Source organism: Saccopteryx leptura, chromosome 5 (assembly GCF_036850995.1).
Source record: "Saccopteryx leptura isolate mSacLep1 chromosome 5, mSacLep1_pri_phased_curated, whole genome shotgun sequence".
Lineage (NCBI taxonomy): Eukaryota > Metazoa > Chordata > Mammalia > Chiroptera > Emballonuridae > Saccopteryx > Saccopteryx leptura.
The window spans coordinates 29,348,936-29,366,694 of NC_089507.1; the positions used below are offsets into that span (position 1 = coordinate 29,348,936).

General features: G+C 43.3%; 1 protein-coding gene across 2 annotated transcripts in view; it reads right to left on the reverse strand.

The window, feature by feature from the left end:
- RBM47 (RNA binding motif protein 47) overlaps positions 1–4,976 on the reverse strand; it is a 174,240-nt gene extending 169,264 nt beyond the window's left edge. The window contains exon 1 of one of the 2 annotated variants that reach the window (XM_066386173.1): positions 4,468–4,976. In XM_066386173.1, the coding sequence (XP_066242270.1) occupies positions 4,468–4,516 (49 nt within the window). In that variant the 5' untranslated portion in view covers positions 4,517–4,976. The remainder of the gene's footprint in view (positions 1–4,467) is intronic. The other variant, XM_066386172.1, reaches the window with a different exon arrangement.
- Between the last annotated feature and the right edge of the window lie 12,783 nt (positions 4,977–17,759).

Here is a 17,759-nt window from a genome sequence, read left to right on the forward strand (position 1 = left end):
TAATAAAAAAAAATTTAAGGTTAATTACTTTGATCCTTTACCTTGTCAAGCAGTTTTTGATTGGGGAAACTGAGTCAAACACAGTGTTTTGTTTTTGGTTTTTGTTTTGTTTTAGGTAACTTGCCTAAAGTCCCACAGCACATAAGGGGCAGTGCCAGGATTTGAACCAAGATCATCTCTGCTCTTAGCCACTCTGCCATGGAGTTTGAATTTAGAGCCAAAAATCATCCCTTTTCCCCAAAATTGTCATTTACACTTTGGCTAACCCCCTTTTACTTTTTTTCCGCATGTGACCAAATTTTGCTGATTACCCTGAGAACAAACTGGCTCACAGAGCCAAGCTCTCCTCTGCTCAGCACACTGCAGACCTGGCCTTTTCTAATCTAACTAAATTCCAAGGTAAATCCGCAGCCACCAATTTCTTCCCCGGACAAGTCTACAATAGCATCATCTGCATGGAGAAATATAACATAGATATTAACTAGGAGAGTATTAAAAAAAAAAAATACAACTACATGAGGTCATTGAATTTTCTGTTAATAATCAGTTGCAGTGCCCCATTGAGTTTTCTGTGTCACCAAATCCTCCCAGTAGTTGTTATACAAAGGCAACTTTGTCTTAAGAAGGCTACTGAAAAGATGGGCCTAATCTTGGCAAGGGCTTGGTATACCAAGAACCATTTTATTATTTTAAAAAAGAAATGACAACAAACAAAAAGCAAATTATTTAAGCCGTCTTTTCAAAAGTCACAGTGCTATCATGGACAAGGGTCCCTGACTTTCACCAAAGTGAATATTTCACCCGGGCTCAAAAGGCCCAAATATACATTTTCAGAATGGCAATCAAATTGATCTAAGAGAACGAACACCTCAAATGACGAACACTTTGTCATTTTATTAAATATGTCTTTATTTTCTTTTGGCACAATGTGAAATGTTTTACAAGAATGATCGAGCCAAGTCTCAGTGCTCTGAAAGCTGAATGCTTTTTGTTATAATTTTTACAGGTTGGCATTTCCTTGGTCAGGTAGAAGCGTCCTGTTCCTGTTTCACCCGCACAATGCCCCGCATTCATTGCGCACCCGCCCGCTGCCCGCTGGTACATATAGTTAACTCTTGCTCACCCACATGTGGATTACCCCTGGCTTCTGGGATCAGATTGTCTTTCTTCCCAGCTGGTGGAAACTTCCATATTAGCAATATTAACTATTATCCCAAGTAAAGCAAAATCAGGAGGCTAAACTGTCAGCAACTCCCCTTTCGTTCAACATACACCCAACTTGGGTACTTACTAAGTAAGGTCTTGGCACTGGGCTGCCACGTTCATAAGAACCAAAAATACACAATATCCCAAAGGGAGACTGGAGATTTGTTTTCTTGACTAATATGAATGGCTAAAACTTATAAATAAAGTACATACTTTGTACTACCAGGAATCTTCTGAGACCAAAGGATTGGTATTTTCCCAAATTCACAAAAAAATTTCAGGTTTAGGCCAGCACTTGTCTTCTCTTGATGTCATCTCTCTTAAATCCCTCTCAGCAAGACAGGGTTTGTACTTTTGATTTCTAAAATGAACTTCTCAAAACCTGATATGGTTTACCAAAAGGGCAACTATAAACTATACTCAATGATTTCTATTATAGTATTAATTTACTTATGTTTCGTATTTTAAAAACACAAATGATATACATCTAAACACATTTCACAAATCATTTTGCACGAACTAAGTTCATATGATGAAAACTGAATATTCACAACATCAAAAATGAATGCTCTTATTACATACCTAAGTTATAAAAACTGAGCTCTGGGTTTGTTTGTTTGTTTGAGTTGTCCTTAAAACACTGAAGAAAGTAGAGGAATGACATTGGGAGTCTGGTTGAAGGGCTTGTGCCTTTTGTAATCTGTGTATTTTTGGTTGTACCAAGATGGTATCTCTAACCCATTCAAATTAGCTATCTATTGCAGTGCACTAGGAACCTTGAACTACAAAAGTTTGGGGGATGAGCTTCACATTCCTACAGGCAACAGTTCACCTTCAATATTAGAGGGCACTGATAACCTCCGTGTCAGCTTTCTGGTAAATTCTGCATTACTAACAGTGTTTTGGAACTCACCTGTGTCTTGGCCAATTATTCCTCCAGGCACTTTCTCCCCTTCTACTTTCACTGGAAAATTCCTCCCTCGCTCCCTTTTCAGGGCAAAACATAAGAAAGAGGTCCTGAAAAGAGGGGTTATACTGACTTCAAAGGGAGGCTCCCTTCCCCTCTGCCTCCTCTCCCCAGGACAGACTCTGACAGACAGAAGGGAAAACAACTATGACGGGAGTAGAAACAATCAGAAATCAAGCTCAGGTTTATCTCAGGAGTGTCTTACTGACAAGTAATTCAGGACCACACACAAAAAGTGGCAGGGTGCTGTAGCAACTGAACAATTCATTATTTCTATGATAGCTCTTCTCCAGAGATTCTAAAGGCCCCCTATCTCATAAACCAAGTCATCTGCATTATGGAAAATCTTTTTCCAGTTGTTCTTTGAAGCGATTACTCTGAACAGGTGGTTGTTTTGACTAACACAACACTTCTTAGGATACTGAACCAGAAAATCAACATCATCATAAGACACAGAGACTGCTCCAAAGAGGAAAAACATATCGCTTAATCAGGCCAGCAGTTGAAACATTCCAATATAACCTTTAACTTGGCATCATTCTGACAACCACCTTGTAAGCAGCATTACCCCTTCACTGTAACTTCATAAATGTTTGGCGCACAATTCTAGAGTCATGAAAAAATGTATCCTTTTTCTAAGTCTTATGAATCCCCAATTAAAGCCCTCTTCAGAGTTAAGCTTTTTTTTTTTTTTTCCCCCTCTAGGATTATGCACTCTCTGGGGAAATCTGACCACAGTATCGCCTGAACCCCAGTCTAATTTTGAGGAGCTCCTCTGCACCGTTCTTCTCCCCACCAGCACCTCTGCATCCATTCTCCTGCCTGGTCCTGAAAAAATCAGAAGGGACTTGAACTGAAATGTAGAGATGGAAATCTGTCTGAAGCAGTCAAAATACTTTCCTAGGGCTCAATCACCGGGGATGTGATTTACTTTCAATCTTCAAACCAAGAGTAGGATTTGGAAAACAAACTTACTTTGTAAGAAAACAATTCCATCTACTTTCACCTTCTAATTTTTGTTTAAATTACCCCGTAATTACGTCAAAGTGTCCGATGGGATGTACATCAAATCAGAACAGGGTGACGGGTAGGGTAGACAAAAAAGGATAAAAACCCCCAAACTTATTTCTCTCCCTCCTGTCTTCCCTCTCAGCCTGGGTTGGCTTTGTTCCCCTCCAAGATTTCCGATCATCAATCTAACAAAGATTATTGTTTAAATTAACAGCAACAAAATCTCCCCCAAAGTGTTATCTCATTGGGTCGGTTGGGTACTTCGGTTTTGTTTTATGCGGCTGACAACCTTTCACCTGTTAGAATGGGCGCTTGCGACTCCCAAATGCTCTTCGGCTGGTTGCAACTGTGCTTAAAACTGCAGCCACCTCTCGGTGTTTGTGTTGTCAACCCCTTCTCTCCCCCCCCCCCAAGAAACTCATGTGATCTAGGATTAAAACTTTTAAAGAATCATTTCTCATCTACATTCCTGCTAATGAAAACTGAGTGAGTCAGGAAAATGCCACTAGAGAGAAAAAAAAAAACAAAACTACTTGGTTTTTTTCCCCTCAGAGCAGTATGGCCTATAAGAAGTCCCCGAGGACATTATCTTTCTATCACTTTGATAAACCGCAAGAAAGAAGCCACATCCCCAAAATGCCTTGGGGACAGTACTCAAAAGTAGAGGAACTTTTACCTAATTAAAAAAGAAATCATTTATTTGAAAAATTCCATTTTATTTATTGTAACTGATTTCTTAAATATCCAGTGACTAGTGATTGGTCAGCTGTCATAATTCACCAGTCCTACACTTTTAAGCAGACTGAATTTTTAACTTTAAACAACTGAGCCTCCACTCAGTGTTACCTTTGGAGATATATTACTACAGAAAGATATTTCCAGCCCACCATCCTTAACATTGAAATGAGATGACTGTCATGTTTCTTCAATCTCACTTTAATAATCTGAGTCTAAAAAGTCACCAGTGCCTTGGGGTGGCCCAATCATGTGTTTTCAAGGGTGACAAAAATCTGTTTCTTGTATGGAAAAGGTTTCATCACCACAGGAAACATGATGTGAATGACTGTATGTGATTTTCTGTTTTCCAGAAGCTGACGCTTTTAAAATCTTTTTATAAACCCATTTCTTTCCCACTAAATACCCAGAGTAAAAAGGAAGGCGATAGAATGAGGGATGTAAGAGCTAAAGAGAAAAGAAAAAGAAAAAAAATTTTTTTTCAAAATAGGGACCCAAATATAAGATGAAGGGACACTAGTTGAAAGGGTTACTAAAAAGTACCTTACCTTTGTTATGTATATGAAGTCGCCCACTGCAGAAATTAACACCATTCATTCACCAGCCGGTAGCAATTTACACGGCTAGCAAGTAACCTACAACATCTTCTCGGCCTCCCTCCTTTTAATGTAAAACCAAAATAAGGAGTGTCCAGCTAGCTACTCCCCACCGCGCCGCTTAAAGCAACAGGTCGTTTTAGGATTAACTCCCAGGCTCTGGGAATTCCAGTTTGTCAGATTATTTTTTTTTTTTTAACTTTGGAAACCTGCAGAGAGAAACTCTCAACGAGGACAACTCCCCGAGCCCTGGCTTCTCACTATCCCAAACTGCACAATCCAAAGTGGGAAGCAGGAGCGAGAACCAGAAGGCAGCTCTCTGGGGCTCCGTTCCCGGCGGGAGCGAGAACTTGAAAGAGCAGCGATCGCGCTGGCGGCACGGCGCCGGGTCCGCACCCCGGGGAGACCGGCGGCCCGCGAGCCCAGCTGCGTCCGGCGCTGCGCACGGGGAGCGCTCAGCGTCTGGTCTCCGAGCTCTTCCCTGTTCCCTCCTCCCTCCTCCCGCTGCCCTCCCCCGCCGAGGCCATTCGCCTCACAGTAGCAAGGTTGTCTCTCGTCTACTCCCTTCCCTTAAACTCACCAAACCAGATTTTTACTCTCCACACCGGCAACTTCCCGTAAATCTGCACTGAAATTTTATCCTGCTCGCTGAGCCTCCGCTGGCTTAAGGCCAGTGCAACATTCCTGTTGTTTTAGGAGCCGAGATACCTTTGCTGAAGGTTAAAAAATAAATCCGCCTTGATGGGAGAGATTTAAGGACTCCACCCGACAGGCTTCTCTCCCCGCTCGAAAAGTCACATCCACTTCAGACATCTAGACAGGACCCCAGAAGTGACACCTGCTCCACCTGGGGAACATCTGTCCGAAACAGACGTCTGGCCCCCTTTGGGAGGTTCAGAGACACCAAGCAGAACCCTGTTCGAGGAATAAGGAACCTGCTGCTGAATCACGAGCGGATCAGCACCACCCTACCCCGGTCCTGGCCCCTAGGGAAGACGTCGTGTAACCAGGTAGGCTCAGAGCGGACACCGCGGCGGACCCGGCGGAAGGGGGGACCTCCCAGAGCGCCCTTACCTGAAGCCGCGCACCGCTCGGACCAGCGCGGGGAGGAACGTCACGCGGACCGAGGCCTGACCTTTGCCAGGGGCACTTCGCAGCAGGGCCCGGGGCCTGGGCGCTGCTCGCTCGAAGTGGCTTAACTTAATGAGCTCTGCCCTAAAGTTACAGCTGCTTGCTAGAAAGGGAACAACAACAACAAAAAAAAAAACCCGCTGAATTTAAAAACAGCGGCCAAGCCCTCCCTTAACCTTTCCTGATCTCTGGGGAGTTGATTCTAACCCCCACCCCCACCCCCTTCCCAAAGAAGCCCGCAATCCGTGCCCCACCCCTTCACATTACCTGTTTACACAAGAGTTAAGGAGCCTCAAGCATTTCAATAGAGCGCTAAACTTGTTTGCAGGCGCGTAATCGGCCAACAGGAATCGAATTCTGTGACTAAACAAACTAGAAGAGGAAGCAGGCACCACCAGGAACCTAAAACGGAGTTGTGATTTCGGGTTGCAATGTCATTCAACTGAGGGGGGGGGAAAGTGCTGTTTCTCTTTGGGCTACTTCAGTGAAGGACTAGTCTAAAAAAAATGTTTTTTGATGGGTAAGTGAGTTAATAAATGCAAAGAATCTGGAACAAGTGCCTGGCCCATGGCGTTAGCTATTATTATTTTGTACTATGACTTTTTTCTGAAGAGGAGAGGGCGTGATCAGAGTGAGAAAGGGGCTCTAGGTTCACCAGTAGTAAGGCCTTGAGTAATTTTTTTTAAAAAAACTTTTTCCAACCTCAGTTTCTGGAAGATTCCAGCGATGAGATTTTTTGTTAACAGTTCACACTGGGAAGAAAGTTCATGTAAAGGAGTGTCCAACTGATTTTCATCTCACTTAAAAGTTGCAAGATTGACAAGATACTGGAGATAAATTGGCCTGTGCATGCCATGAAGTTCACTGCTAGGAAGGAGGCTGTGGACCCAGCAATCAAGCCAGCTGTGTGCTTCCTTCTAATTTGGATTTAGACCTTAGATTTGCTGCCTGACCCCGGGAGAGTTTCTTATCCTGTTCACTTAGAAGCTGATGCTAGACAAATAATGGTCATTGCCCCTTGAAAAACGGTGTGAAATAGGGGGAAATGATTTTTAAACTCCTCATGAATATTAAAAAGTGATTACTGAAGCCTAAAATGTAATAAGTGCCTGATAGGACACCCTCTCCCCTCCTTCACTTTTAAAGAAATCCCTTTACTTCAATGAGGTCCTTCCTACTTCACCAAGCACTTTCACCCACCCAATCTGATCTGATTTTACAAATCAATCCGAAGAGCTTTTTCATACCCTTTTTGCAGATTAAGACATTGAGGTCAATTAGTTCCAGGTTTCATTTCATGGTGTGGCAGAGACTAGTTCGCAGTTCTCATTAAATCTAAACACAGCATTTGCCACCTTTAGGGAAAATGATTCCATAAAACCAGCAAAGAATTCTGAAACGTTTTCAGTCCCTTTGATTCTGTATTTTCCCAATGGCAAGTTTTAACTCAGATCAATTAAACATTTTCTGAGTTTTAGATTCATTTCCTTGTCAATACAAGCCAGAATGAACCATCAACAGCAGGAAGTCAGGATACTCCAAGGTTCTCTCACCATGCCTAGGGGGTGGTACTGCCAGGCAGGAACAAGGGCTCCACAACGTTAAAACTCCAATTCTATGTTAGCCTTCCTCCTCTTTCCCAGAAATACCTGGATGGAGCCTTAAAAGCCTCTCACTATTAAGACGCACTGTGTTAGAAGATTCAGGAGGGGGCATTCTCAGTCAGACGTTAAAACTCCAATTCTATGTTAGCCTTCCTCCTCTTTCCCAGAAATACCTGGATGGAGCCTTAAAAGCCTCTCACTATTAAGACGCACTGTGTTAGAAGATTCAGGAGGGGGCATTCTCAGTCAGAGTTTTCCACTGCAGAACAGACTTTTCCGTAGGAAGCCCTGGCCACAGCCTGGGGACTAGTGACCAGAAATAATAAAATGCGTTTGAAAGTGTGAAGGTCAGTGGCTCCAGGTGAACTGGAGCTGGTCAGGGAAGATGGCCCTTGAGGAGGTCCAGGTCCCTGGAAACAAGTCCTTATGGTAGTTCTGCATGTTGGTTACTTTCAAATGTTGTCTGGACTATCTGCTGCTTCTTTCTCAGTTTTGCCCACAGCTACCTATTAAATAGCTATAGTTTTTGTTCCTAACTATTTCCCACTGCTCTCCCCAGAAATATGGCAATAATAAAACAGATTTTTATTTTTTTTAGTTTTTATTCATTTTAGAGAGGAGAGAGAGAGACAGAGAGAGAAGGAGGGGAGGAGCTGGAAGCATCAACTCCCATATGTGCCTTGACCAGGCAAGCCCAGGGTTTCGAACCGGCGACCTCAGCATTTCCAGATTGACGCTTTATACACTGCGCCACCACAGGTCAGGCTAAAACAGATTTTTTTTTTTTTTTTACAGGGACAGAGAGATAGATAGGGACAGATAGACAGGAACGGAGAGAGACGAGAAGCATCAATCATCAGTTTTTCGTTGTGACACCATAGTTGTTCACTGATTGCTCTCTCATATGTGCCATGACCGCGGGCCCCCAGCAGACTGAGCAACCCCCTGCTCGAACCAGTGACCCTGGGTCCACGCTAGTGAGCTTTTTGCCCAAGCCAGATGAGCCCGTGCTCAAGCTGGCAACCCTGAGGTCTCGAACCTGGGTCCTTTCGCATCCCAGTCTGACGCTCTATCCACTGTGCCACCGCCTTGTCAGGCTAAAACAGATCTTTAAAGTGGAAGCCTATAGCAAAAAAAAAAGAGTGAGCTTTCATGATTTCTTCTTTGTGGCAAAACCTTAATGCCTAATAATAATAATATTATTATTATTATTATTATTATTATTATTAATTCTCAGGCAAACCCCACGCTCCTGGGCATTTTACGTGTGCAAACCCCTTCCTTTTGCTTTCTGCTTCCTTCTTTCCCTTCTGCCTATGAGGCAATGTGCTGGAGTGAATGCAAACATCATGGAGATTGGTTTCCCACAGATCTGAGTTTGAATCTGAATTTTATCTGTTAGCTATGTGGTGCTGAGCAAATTGCTTAACTGCTCTGAACTATAGTACCTTCGTTATAAAATAATAACACCTGGCCCTGGACAGTTGGCTCAGTGGATAGAGTGTTGGCCCAGCATATTGATGTCCCAGGTTCAACTCCTGGTCAGGGCACACAGAACAAGTGATCATCTGCTTCTCTCCCCCTTCTTCTCCCCTTTCTCTCTCTCCTTCCCTCCCCCTCCCTCCCCCTCAGACAGTGGCTCAATTGGTTCAAGCTTCATCCCCGGGCACTGGGGATAGCTCAGTTGGTCCCAGTGTGTTAGCCGCAGGTGCTAAAAATAGCTCAGTACTCAAGCATTGGCCCTAGACAGGAGTTGCCAGGTGGATCCAAGTCAGGGCGCATGAGGGAGTCTGTCTCACTGTCTCTCCTCCTCTCACATAAAATAAATGAATAAGTAATAACACCTACTTCTCTGGGTTTCTATATGAGTTAAATGAGAGGTGAAATCTAAGCATAATTCTTGGCACACAGAAGGTATTCAAATAATGGAATTTCCTTTTGTATCTGGGGGAAAAAAAACACCTTATTCCACAGCTCATAAAGAAATCTTTCCCATATTTAAATCTTAGGTCAAATAACATTATTCAAAGATATCCTCAGTAACAAAGGCAAGCCTCAGACTCTTATAAAGAAACAAAGTTTAATAATCACTCATGTACATAGCATTTTCAATGATATATTATCATCTTCGATCATCACAATTGTGTGAGTTGAGGTAAGTATGGGTAAAGCACAAATCATTCATATTAGCCCCATTGCTCAGATTAAGAGTTATTCCAAGTTGCTAGTAAGTAAAAGAGCCAGGGTTTTTTGTTTTGTTTTGACTGTTTTTTACTATTCACTACTACTAGAACTGGGATTAGTTTATTCTTATACCCAGTCAGAACTCAAGGATTTCTAAAAGATTATTTTAGTTTGTAGTTGTACAGAGAGGGCCAGGAGATTCTGGCCAGAGTTTCAGGGTACTTCTCATTTTGAAGGCATGGGAAACCACAAAGAAAACAATGAAAGAACTGTGCCCTGTGCAGGATGCCTCCCATTCTATGACAAGCAGAAGGTCAGCAAGGTAAAGAGCTTGGGCTTGATATTAGCAAGATCGAAGGCTATCCCCTGGCAGTTGTGGGGCCATAGGCAAGCTACCTAACTCTTCCTAAGCCTCAATTTGCTGCTAACGGCAATACCTAACTGTAGGGTCATCATGATGATTAAAGGTGATACACATAAAAGCACAATGCTCAACGCATTCTAAGTATTCAATACATGTTCATTATTTTTCTAAACCAAAGAACATGTACTAAAATGGCATATGTGAGGCCTAAATGAGGAATGTAATAAATAAATGCAAAGAGTTAAGAACATTGCCTGGCACATAGTAATTGCTGTTTAACTGTTTGCTATTCATTATTGTTGCTATTATCTCTCTGTATAACCATTTCTTTTGTTATATTGTGGTGAGGCCATGGTGAACAAGTGACTTTGTCAGGGATAGGAGCTTTGTTATTTATTTCTTATGAGAGCTGACATTTTAGATACCACCTTGCAATGCGATAAAGGATATTAATATCTTCTCAATGGTTTTATCTTCTACCTGCTTCCCTCATTTCTCCCAATTTTACCTGAGACAGAAAAATTATTCCTGGATGGGATAAAGATCACTGATCTGAACCCGAACTTTCTAGAGGTTGCTGACATTTTTGCCCAACAGAAGTCATTCAGAAAATAAACCCTATTTTAATATAAAACATGCAGCTTGACCCAGAGAGACCTTTCAACCCCATAGCTTCCACAGTCTCTCTTTCCCTCATATGGTGGCCATTAATTTCCTATAGAGGCCTTTTTAAAGAATCTTTTATTTTTAGATTTTAATATTACATTCCCACTGGATCTAATATATTCAAATTTGAGACGAGTTATTCCTCGGCACTCTTTAATCCAAAGGATTCAGCCCAACGACTAACCCCAAAACGCAGTCATCAGCCTATAGGTCACAGGATGAAGGAGAGCCATTCGGAACTCTGTTAGGCGTCTGGGAGTGTGGTTTCCATGCCACACCATGGGAGGGCCCCTAACTGAATTTTAAAAATGTACTGACTTTACAGAAAAGGGAATTAAGTATAGCAGGGGTTCACTCCAAACATTAATCTCAGAAGCCAAATCCTTCATTTTGAGAAAGGCCTTCAACACAAGGAGTCCCTTGACCTTCGTTCTTCCTGCACAAATAGCTCTGCCAAAGGCCGTCTGCTTAGGCCCAAGGCTCCCGCCCCCACCCTGGGAGAGAAGGAGCACTGATGTAAATTACAGGCCCTTAAAGGCCCACTCCAGACCAAGAAACAGTTTTGTTATGGCAACAGATGCTGTTAATTCCTTTGTATCCCTTTAAGACCTATTCCCCACCAGAGAAGATCTCTAGTTTTCTTTTATTTTATAATGGAAAACAGCCACACATAAGAAGCTCAATCATTCAGCAATAACTTAACAGAAAAGATTATCAACATAAAATTACTAACATTGATTTAGGGCTTACCAGAGTATTTGTCAGACACTGTGTTAAGCACTTTACATGTATTTTGATTCTCACAAGAACCCCATGAGACAGCGACTGCTGTTATACCCATTTTGTAGATGAAGAGACCAAGGCATGGTGGGGATAAGCAATGCTGCTAAAGTCCTACAACTAGAAAGTGCAGAGCTGGTCTCTAGAGTATGTGATCCTACCACAACACTCTAATACCTCACAATACATTCTATGTATGTCTGATTATATTATATATGGATGTGGGATGTGTGTATTCTAGTACCAATAGTGCCGGCATAAAGGCAGGACCTGGCAGGCCCTGGCTAGTTGGCTCAGTGGTAGAGTGTTGGCCCAGTGTGTGGATGTCCTGGTTTAATTCCAGGTCAGGATACACAAGAGAAGCGACCATCGGCCTTTCCACCTCTCCCCCTTCACTCTCTCTCTCTTCCCTTCCTGCAGCCATGGCCAGATTGTTTCGAGCACATTGGCTCTGGGCACTGAGGATGGCTCCATGGAGCCTAAGGTGCTAAAAATAGCTTAGTTGTGAGCATGGCCCCAGATAGGTTGAGCATCAGCCCTAGATGGGGGTAACAAGGTAGGTCTCAGCTGAGGCACATGTGGGAGTCTGTCTCTTTATCTCCTCTCCTCTCACTTGGGGGAAAAAAAAAAAAAAGACAGTATCTGGCACACAGTAGTCAGTCACTCAATAAGACTTGTTGGATGAATGAGTGAATATGGACATACATTTAAATGTCATGATCTTAATATTTAGAAGTATGTGTCAAAGGAAATAGGGTTTAGCTCGTATAGGATCTGAGGTTAGCTTCACATTACAGAATGAATACAAATGTGTTTTCAAAATATATGGTTAAGGTTTTAATTTGATATATACTATAGGAGATAAGTATTTTATAGGACAGAATTAATTGAAGGTGTGGCCAAATTTACTGACTGTAAAAGCCACACAAAAATAATGTGAATATTCTCACCTTTGTTTCTATTGTTGTTCTGCTTGGAATACCCTTGTACATACCTTCTATACATCCATAACCAGTTATAAACATAGTGGTTAAGAACACACTCTGCAGCCAGATACCTGAGTTTGAATCTTGTCTCTGCCACCTATTGTGTGACTGCAGGCAAACAATTTGACCATCCAGGGTCTTTAGAATCCTCATCAGTATCAGTACCCACCCTTTAGAAGTGTTAGGAAGATTTTGTGTTTTAATAAATGGGATCTGAGAACAGCACCAGATAATTAAAAGCCCCATGTAAGTAAGTAATTACTGTTACAATTATTCATTCTACCATTCATCCATTATTTTATCCAACAAATATTTATCAAGGATCTACAATATGTCAGGTTCCGAGAATCACGCTAAATATGGAAAAAGAAATGAGATATGATCCCTGTCTCCAAGGAACTCATATTCTATGGTAATAGGTAAGCAACCAGCCATGAGCTTGCAGTGGGTAAGCCCAGGAAGTTAGTGGCAGTCTAACATAAACTTAAGGGGTCAATCTAGGGCAGATGATGTCCAAACTGAGAGGTCTCAAGGCTGCATAGAAGTTAACCAGATAGAGCAGATGAGAAGCGCATTTTAGGAGAGTAAAAATCACCAAGGAACAAGAGAAATGGTGGATTCGGGGGTGTGAAGGCAAGGAGTTCTCTATGGCTGGAGGGTTGGATGGCAATGTCATGAGATAGTCAGGGCCATGCATGAGGAGAATTATCTGTTATGCCGGGGAGTTCAGGAGAATTTTAAACAGGGAGTGCTGTGATCAGGGTGGCATATCTATTAGAGTCCAAGTTAGGGGCAACCTAGATGGCAAGAAGAGGGTTCAGGGTCCATACAGGCGGTCAGAGTCATGGCACTTAGTGACTCATCAGAAGATTTGGAGTAGAAATGATCATTCATTTCATAAATATTTATTGAACAGTTACTATGTGCCAAGCTCTGTTCCAGACCACAGGAAAACGAGCAAAAATCTTGTCCTGATGGAGCTTACATTCCAGTTGGAAGACAGACAAAAAAAAAAAAAAAAAGTAAAGTATACAGCAGGGGTCCCCAAACTTTTTACACAGGGGGCCAGTTCACTGTCCCTCAGACCGTTGGAGGGCCAGACTATAAAAAAACTATGAACAAATCCCTATGCACACTGCACATATCTTTTTTTAAAGTAAAAAAACAAAATGGGAACAAATACAATATTTAAAATAAAGAACAAGTAAATTTAAATCAACAAACTGACCAGTATTTCAATGGGAACTATGCTCCTCTCACTGACCACCAATGAGAGAGGTGCCCCTTCCGGAAGTGCGGCGGGGGCCAGATAAATGGCCTCAGGGGGCCGTATGCGGCCCACGGGCCGTAGTTTGGGGACCCCTGGTATACAGCATATGTGATGATGGTAAATACTAAAAAGACAAAAAAGGGGAAGAAATAGAGAACGAAAGCAGAGAAGGAAAATAAGGCTGAAGCAGGATGCAATATTTCAAAGGTGGTCAGGGAAGACCTCTCTGAGAAGGTGACGCTGAGAGGGACTGAGGTGGTGAGAAACAGCGGTCCAAATGCCCAAAGGGATGCACTTCAGGCAGAGCAAGAGTGTTCCCCGCATATTCGAGCACAGCCGAAAGGGATGGGGTAGCTGGAGTGGAAACAGAGTTAGTAAGATAATGGGGCAAGACTGAGCACAGCCTCGTAGGCCGCTGAAAGGACATCGGCTTTTGCTCTGAGGACATGCAAAGCCATTGAGTAGGGGAGTGAGCAGAGCTGACTCTGGTTTTAAGGAGGTTGGTCTGTGTTCCTGCACACTGCCAGGGGAAGAGCAGCAGCCCAGAGACCAGTGAAAAGATCACTGCAACAGTGTATGAGTCCAGCTTTGAACTTGAGTCTGAGTGGCCGTGGGACACCCACGTAGACAGGTCTAGTGGGCAGTTCATCGGGTCCACCCGCTGAGAGTGTCTCATAGATAAACACAGCTTTGATGGTGCTTGGAGCCACGAGATCACCCAGAGTGTTGGAGGTGATCTACAACAGAGTGTTGGAGGGCGGACAAGAAGAGAAGAGAACTGGAGACAGGTACTCTGGGCAAAGGGAGACATGCCCATGAAGATGGCTTAGAACAGGGGTCCCCAAACTACGGCCCGCGGGCCGCATGCAGCCCCCTGAGGCCATTTATCCGGCCCCCGTCGCACTTCCAGAAGGGGCACCTCTTTCATTGGTGGTCAGTGAGAGGAGCATAGTTCCCATTGAAATACTGGTCAGTTTGTTGATTTAAATTTACTTGTTCTTTATTTTAAATGTTATATTTGTTCCCGTTTTGTTTTTTTACTTTAAAATAAGATATGTGCAGTGTGCATAGGGATTTGTTCATAGTTTTTTTTTTTTATAGTCCGGCCCTCCAATGGTCTGAGGGACAGTGAACTGGCCCCCTGTGTAAAAAGTTTGGGGACCCCTGGAAGGTGTTAGTCTAGGAAAGAATGAGATTCTAGAAGGAAGGCATGTTTACAAAGTCAAATGAGGCCCAAGTAGTATAAGGATTGAAAACTTTTCTTTAGTAACTAGGAGATAACTGGTGACCTTGACAAGGGTAATTCCAGTGGCTTGGTAACTCTGAGCAGTGAATGGTGATGAAGGAGTAAAGACAGTAGGTGTAGACCAGCCTCTCAAAAACTAGGCCTGAAATGAAGAACAGTGGTAATAACCGGAGGATTGCAACAGAGCTGGCTTTTGGAGACCAGAAAGACCTCAGGATGCCCATGATCTGATGAGAAAAGCTTGTCGGGTAAAACTGGGTGGCCTAGGCACACAGGACAATTCACTCATTAATTTATTCCCTTGTTCAACAAATATTTACCGTACTCAGGATCTATCAAGAGTCAGTCTCAATCAGAGATACACAGATGAACGGAAGCTCGGGCCATTCCCTGACACTGAAAAGCCCGACAGAACTATGACTATATGTAATTCAAAGTAAGGAGGGCAATAGAGACGGAAGCAAAATGCTAGGAAGAACCCATCAATTCTGCCTCTGGGAATGAGGGGGAAAGTGAGAGGCGCTTCCTAGAGGTTCAAACATTCGAACAAGGAATTAAAAATGAGAAAATGAAGGGTAGCTAAGCATTCCAGTCAGGGGAACTTCATGACCAAGTGACAAGATGCAGGGCGGGGGTGGGGAAAGCATTTAGCACCTGGTGTGACGGAAACCTGAGGGTGTAGAGAAGCACTAGCATTTGCAGCTGGTAAAGTGGGTTTGGGCCAGATGGCTAAGAAACTTGAAAGGAGAATGATCCTATTGCTATGGGTGATCAGATTTTGAACAGAATGTGACATGGTCACAGCTCTATTTTAGAAAGAAAACACAGCCTGACCAGGTGGTAGCACAATGGATAAAGCATTGGCCTGTGACACTGAGGACCCAGGTTCGAAACCTTGAGATTGCCAGCTTGAGTGCAGGCTCATCCAGCTTAATCATAGGCTCACCAGCTTGAGTGCAGGGTCACCAGCTCAAGCATGGGATCACAGACATGACCCCATGGTGGTTGGCTTGAGCCCAAAGGTTGCTGGCTTGAAGCCCAAGATCACTAGCTTCCGCCCAAGGTTGCTGGCTTGAGCCCAAGGTTGCTGGCTTGAGCAAGGGGTCACTGGCTCAGCTGGAGCCCTCAGGTCAAGGCACACGTGAGAAAGCAAACAGTGAACAACTAAGGAGCCACAACTATGAGTTGATGCTTCTCATCTCTCCCTTTAAAAAAAAAAAAAAAAAAGAAAAGAAAACTCAAGCTCAACACAGAGGATAGATTGAAGAGAGGAGAACTTGGGAGCAGAGACTAGTGATGAGGAAATGGCAATGGTTCAGGTGAGAGATGACACGGTCCACAGGGCAGTGGCTGTTCAAGAAATGGTGACTGTGGCAGCTATTGTGGATGACTTGACTCTCCTTCCAGCACACCCTCCTGCACTGACAGTCTAGAAGGTGAAAAACTACGTTTCCTAGACTCCTTTGCAGTTAAAATTGCAAAGGCAGCGTAAGTTCTGACAAGTTGATCCGTTTGTACAAGATTTGGAAGGTAAAACTGATGAAGAGGCAGGCTTCTTGTTTTTGCTGCTTCTTCCAGCAAGCACAACCATAAACACATCAGGGTGCTGCTCTGGCTTTAGGAGGAGAGCACGGAACACAGGGCACCATTTTTTTTTCTTTTTTGCTGGATCTAGCAGACATAGCATGGCTCTATTGCAAATTGTGGCTGTGGTAGCTTTTGGATCTCAGATTGCAAAGAAGTTGTGTGTCACTAAACTGAGTAGTTCCAGGGATGCTTTTCTGCTCCCCACCTTCCCGGTCATGGCTGGCAACGTCACTACAGAAGTTATACCTCAAGGCCCAGCCAAGTGCTTGCTCTTTCAACAATTACGTGCCTGACCTGTGGTGGCGCAGTGGATAAAGCATCGACCTGGAAATGCTGAGGTCACCGGTTCGAAACCCTGGGCTTGCCTGGTCAAGGTACATATAGGAGTTGATGCTTCCAGCTCCTCCCCCTTTCTCTCTCTCTGTCTCTCCTCTCTCTCTCTCTCTCTCTCTCTCTCTCTCTCTTTCTGTCTTTCCCTCTCCTCTCTAAAATGAATAAATAAAAAATTTAATAAAAAAAAAAAGAAGAAAAAAAAAAAACAATTACGTAAGCACCTAATTGCATATATCAAGTCCCTTTTTGTTTCAAACAGCTAGAGTGATTTCTATTTAGTGCGCTTAAACCCTGCCTGATAGGCTGAATAAACAGAACTGAGAGAATTTGATGCCCATTGAATGTGGTAAGGAAGAAGGGGGGTGTGGCAGTGAGAGAAAGAGAGGGGGCAACTACTTCCAAGGTTTCTAGCTTCCTGTGGCCATCAAGCAAACTAGGGCTCCCAGAGAGCATTGGAGTCTTGCAGTAGGAGAGTAGGGCATCTCAGGAGTTGGTTGGAATAGGTCCTCTGTAACATCCAGCAGTTGACTTAGGTCATCACTGACTAACAGGGGAGCAGGAGATTCAGTCCCAGAACCTAAGTGGCATTTTTACTGCAGTGCATCACTGACCCGCACCTTCCAGTTCAGTTCTTGCAGGAGGAGTCATATGAAAGAGCAATGGTGGAGTTAGTGAAATTACATACTTACCTGTCTGTCCCTATGAACATTTTCCACCTCGTGTCTTACTATTCAGAAAGCTAAGTCATATATCCTTCCTTAACTTCAGTAAGACCAGTGCATTTTTTCCTTTTAGAATGGTAAGTGCCAGCATAGTCTACCAGCATCTTTCTTTCAGGGCCTACCTGACACAGTATTGCTCAAATAGAATAGCATTCTAACCTCGACCTATTACCCTGGCATGATGAGCAGCCCATGATCCAATGACCACATGACTCCTCCACTAAAAAATCTCACATTCTACTGTGGTTGTTACAACAAACCTGAACAAGTAGTATGGTTTCTTTTTCTTCCTTTTTTCTTTTTTTAAATTTTTTTTTTTTTTTCATTTTTCCAAAGCTGGAAACAGGGAGGCAGTCAGACAGACTCCCACA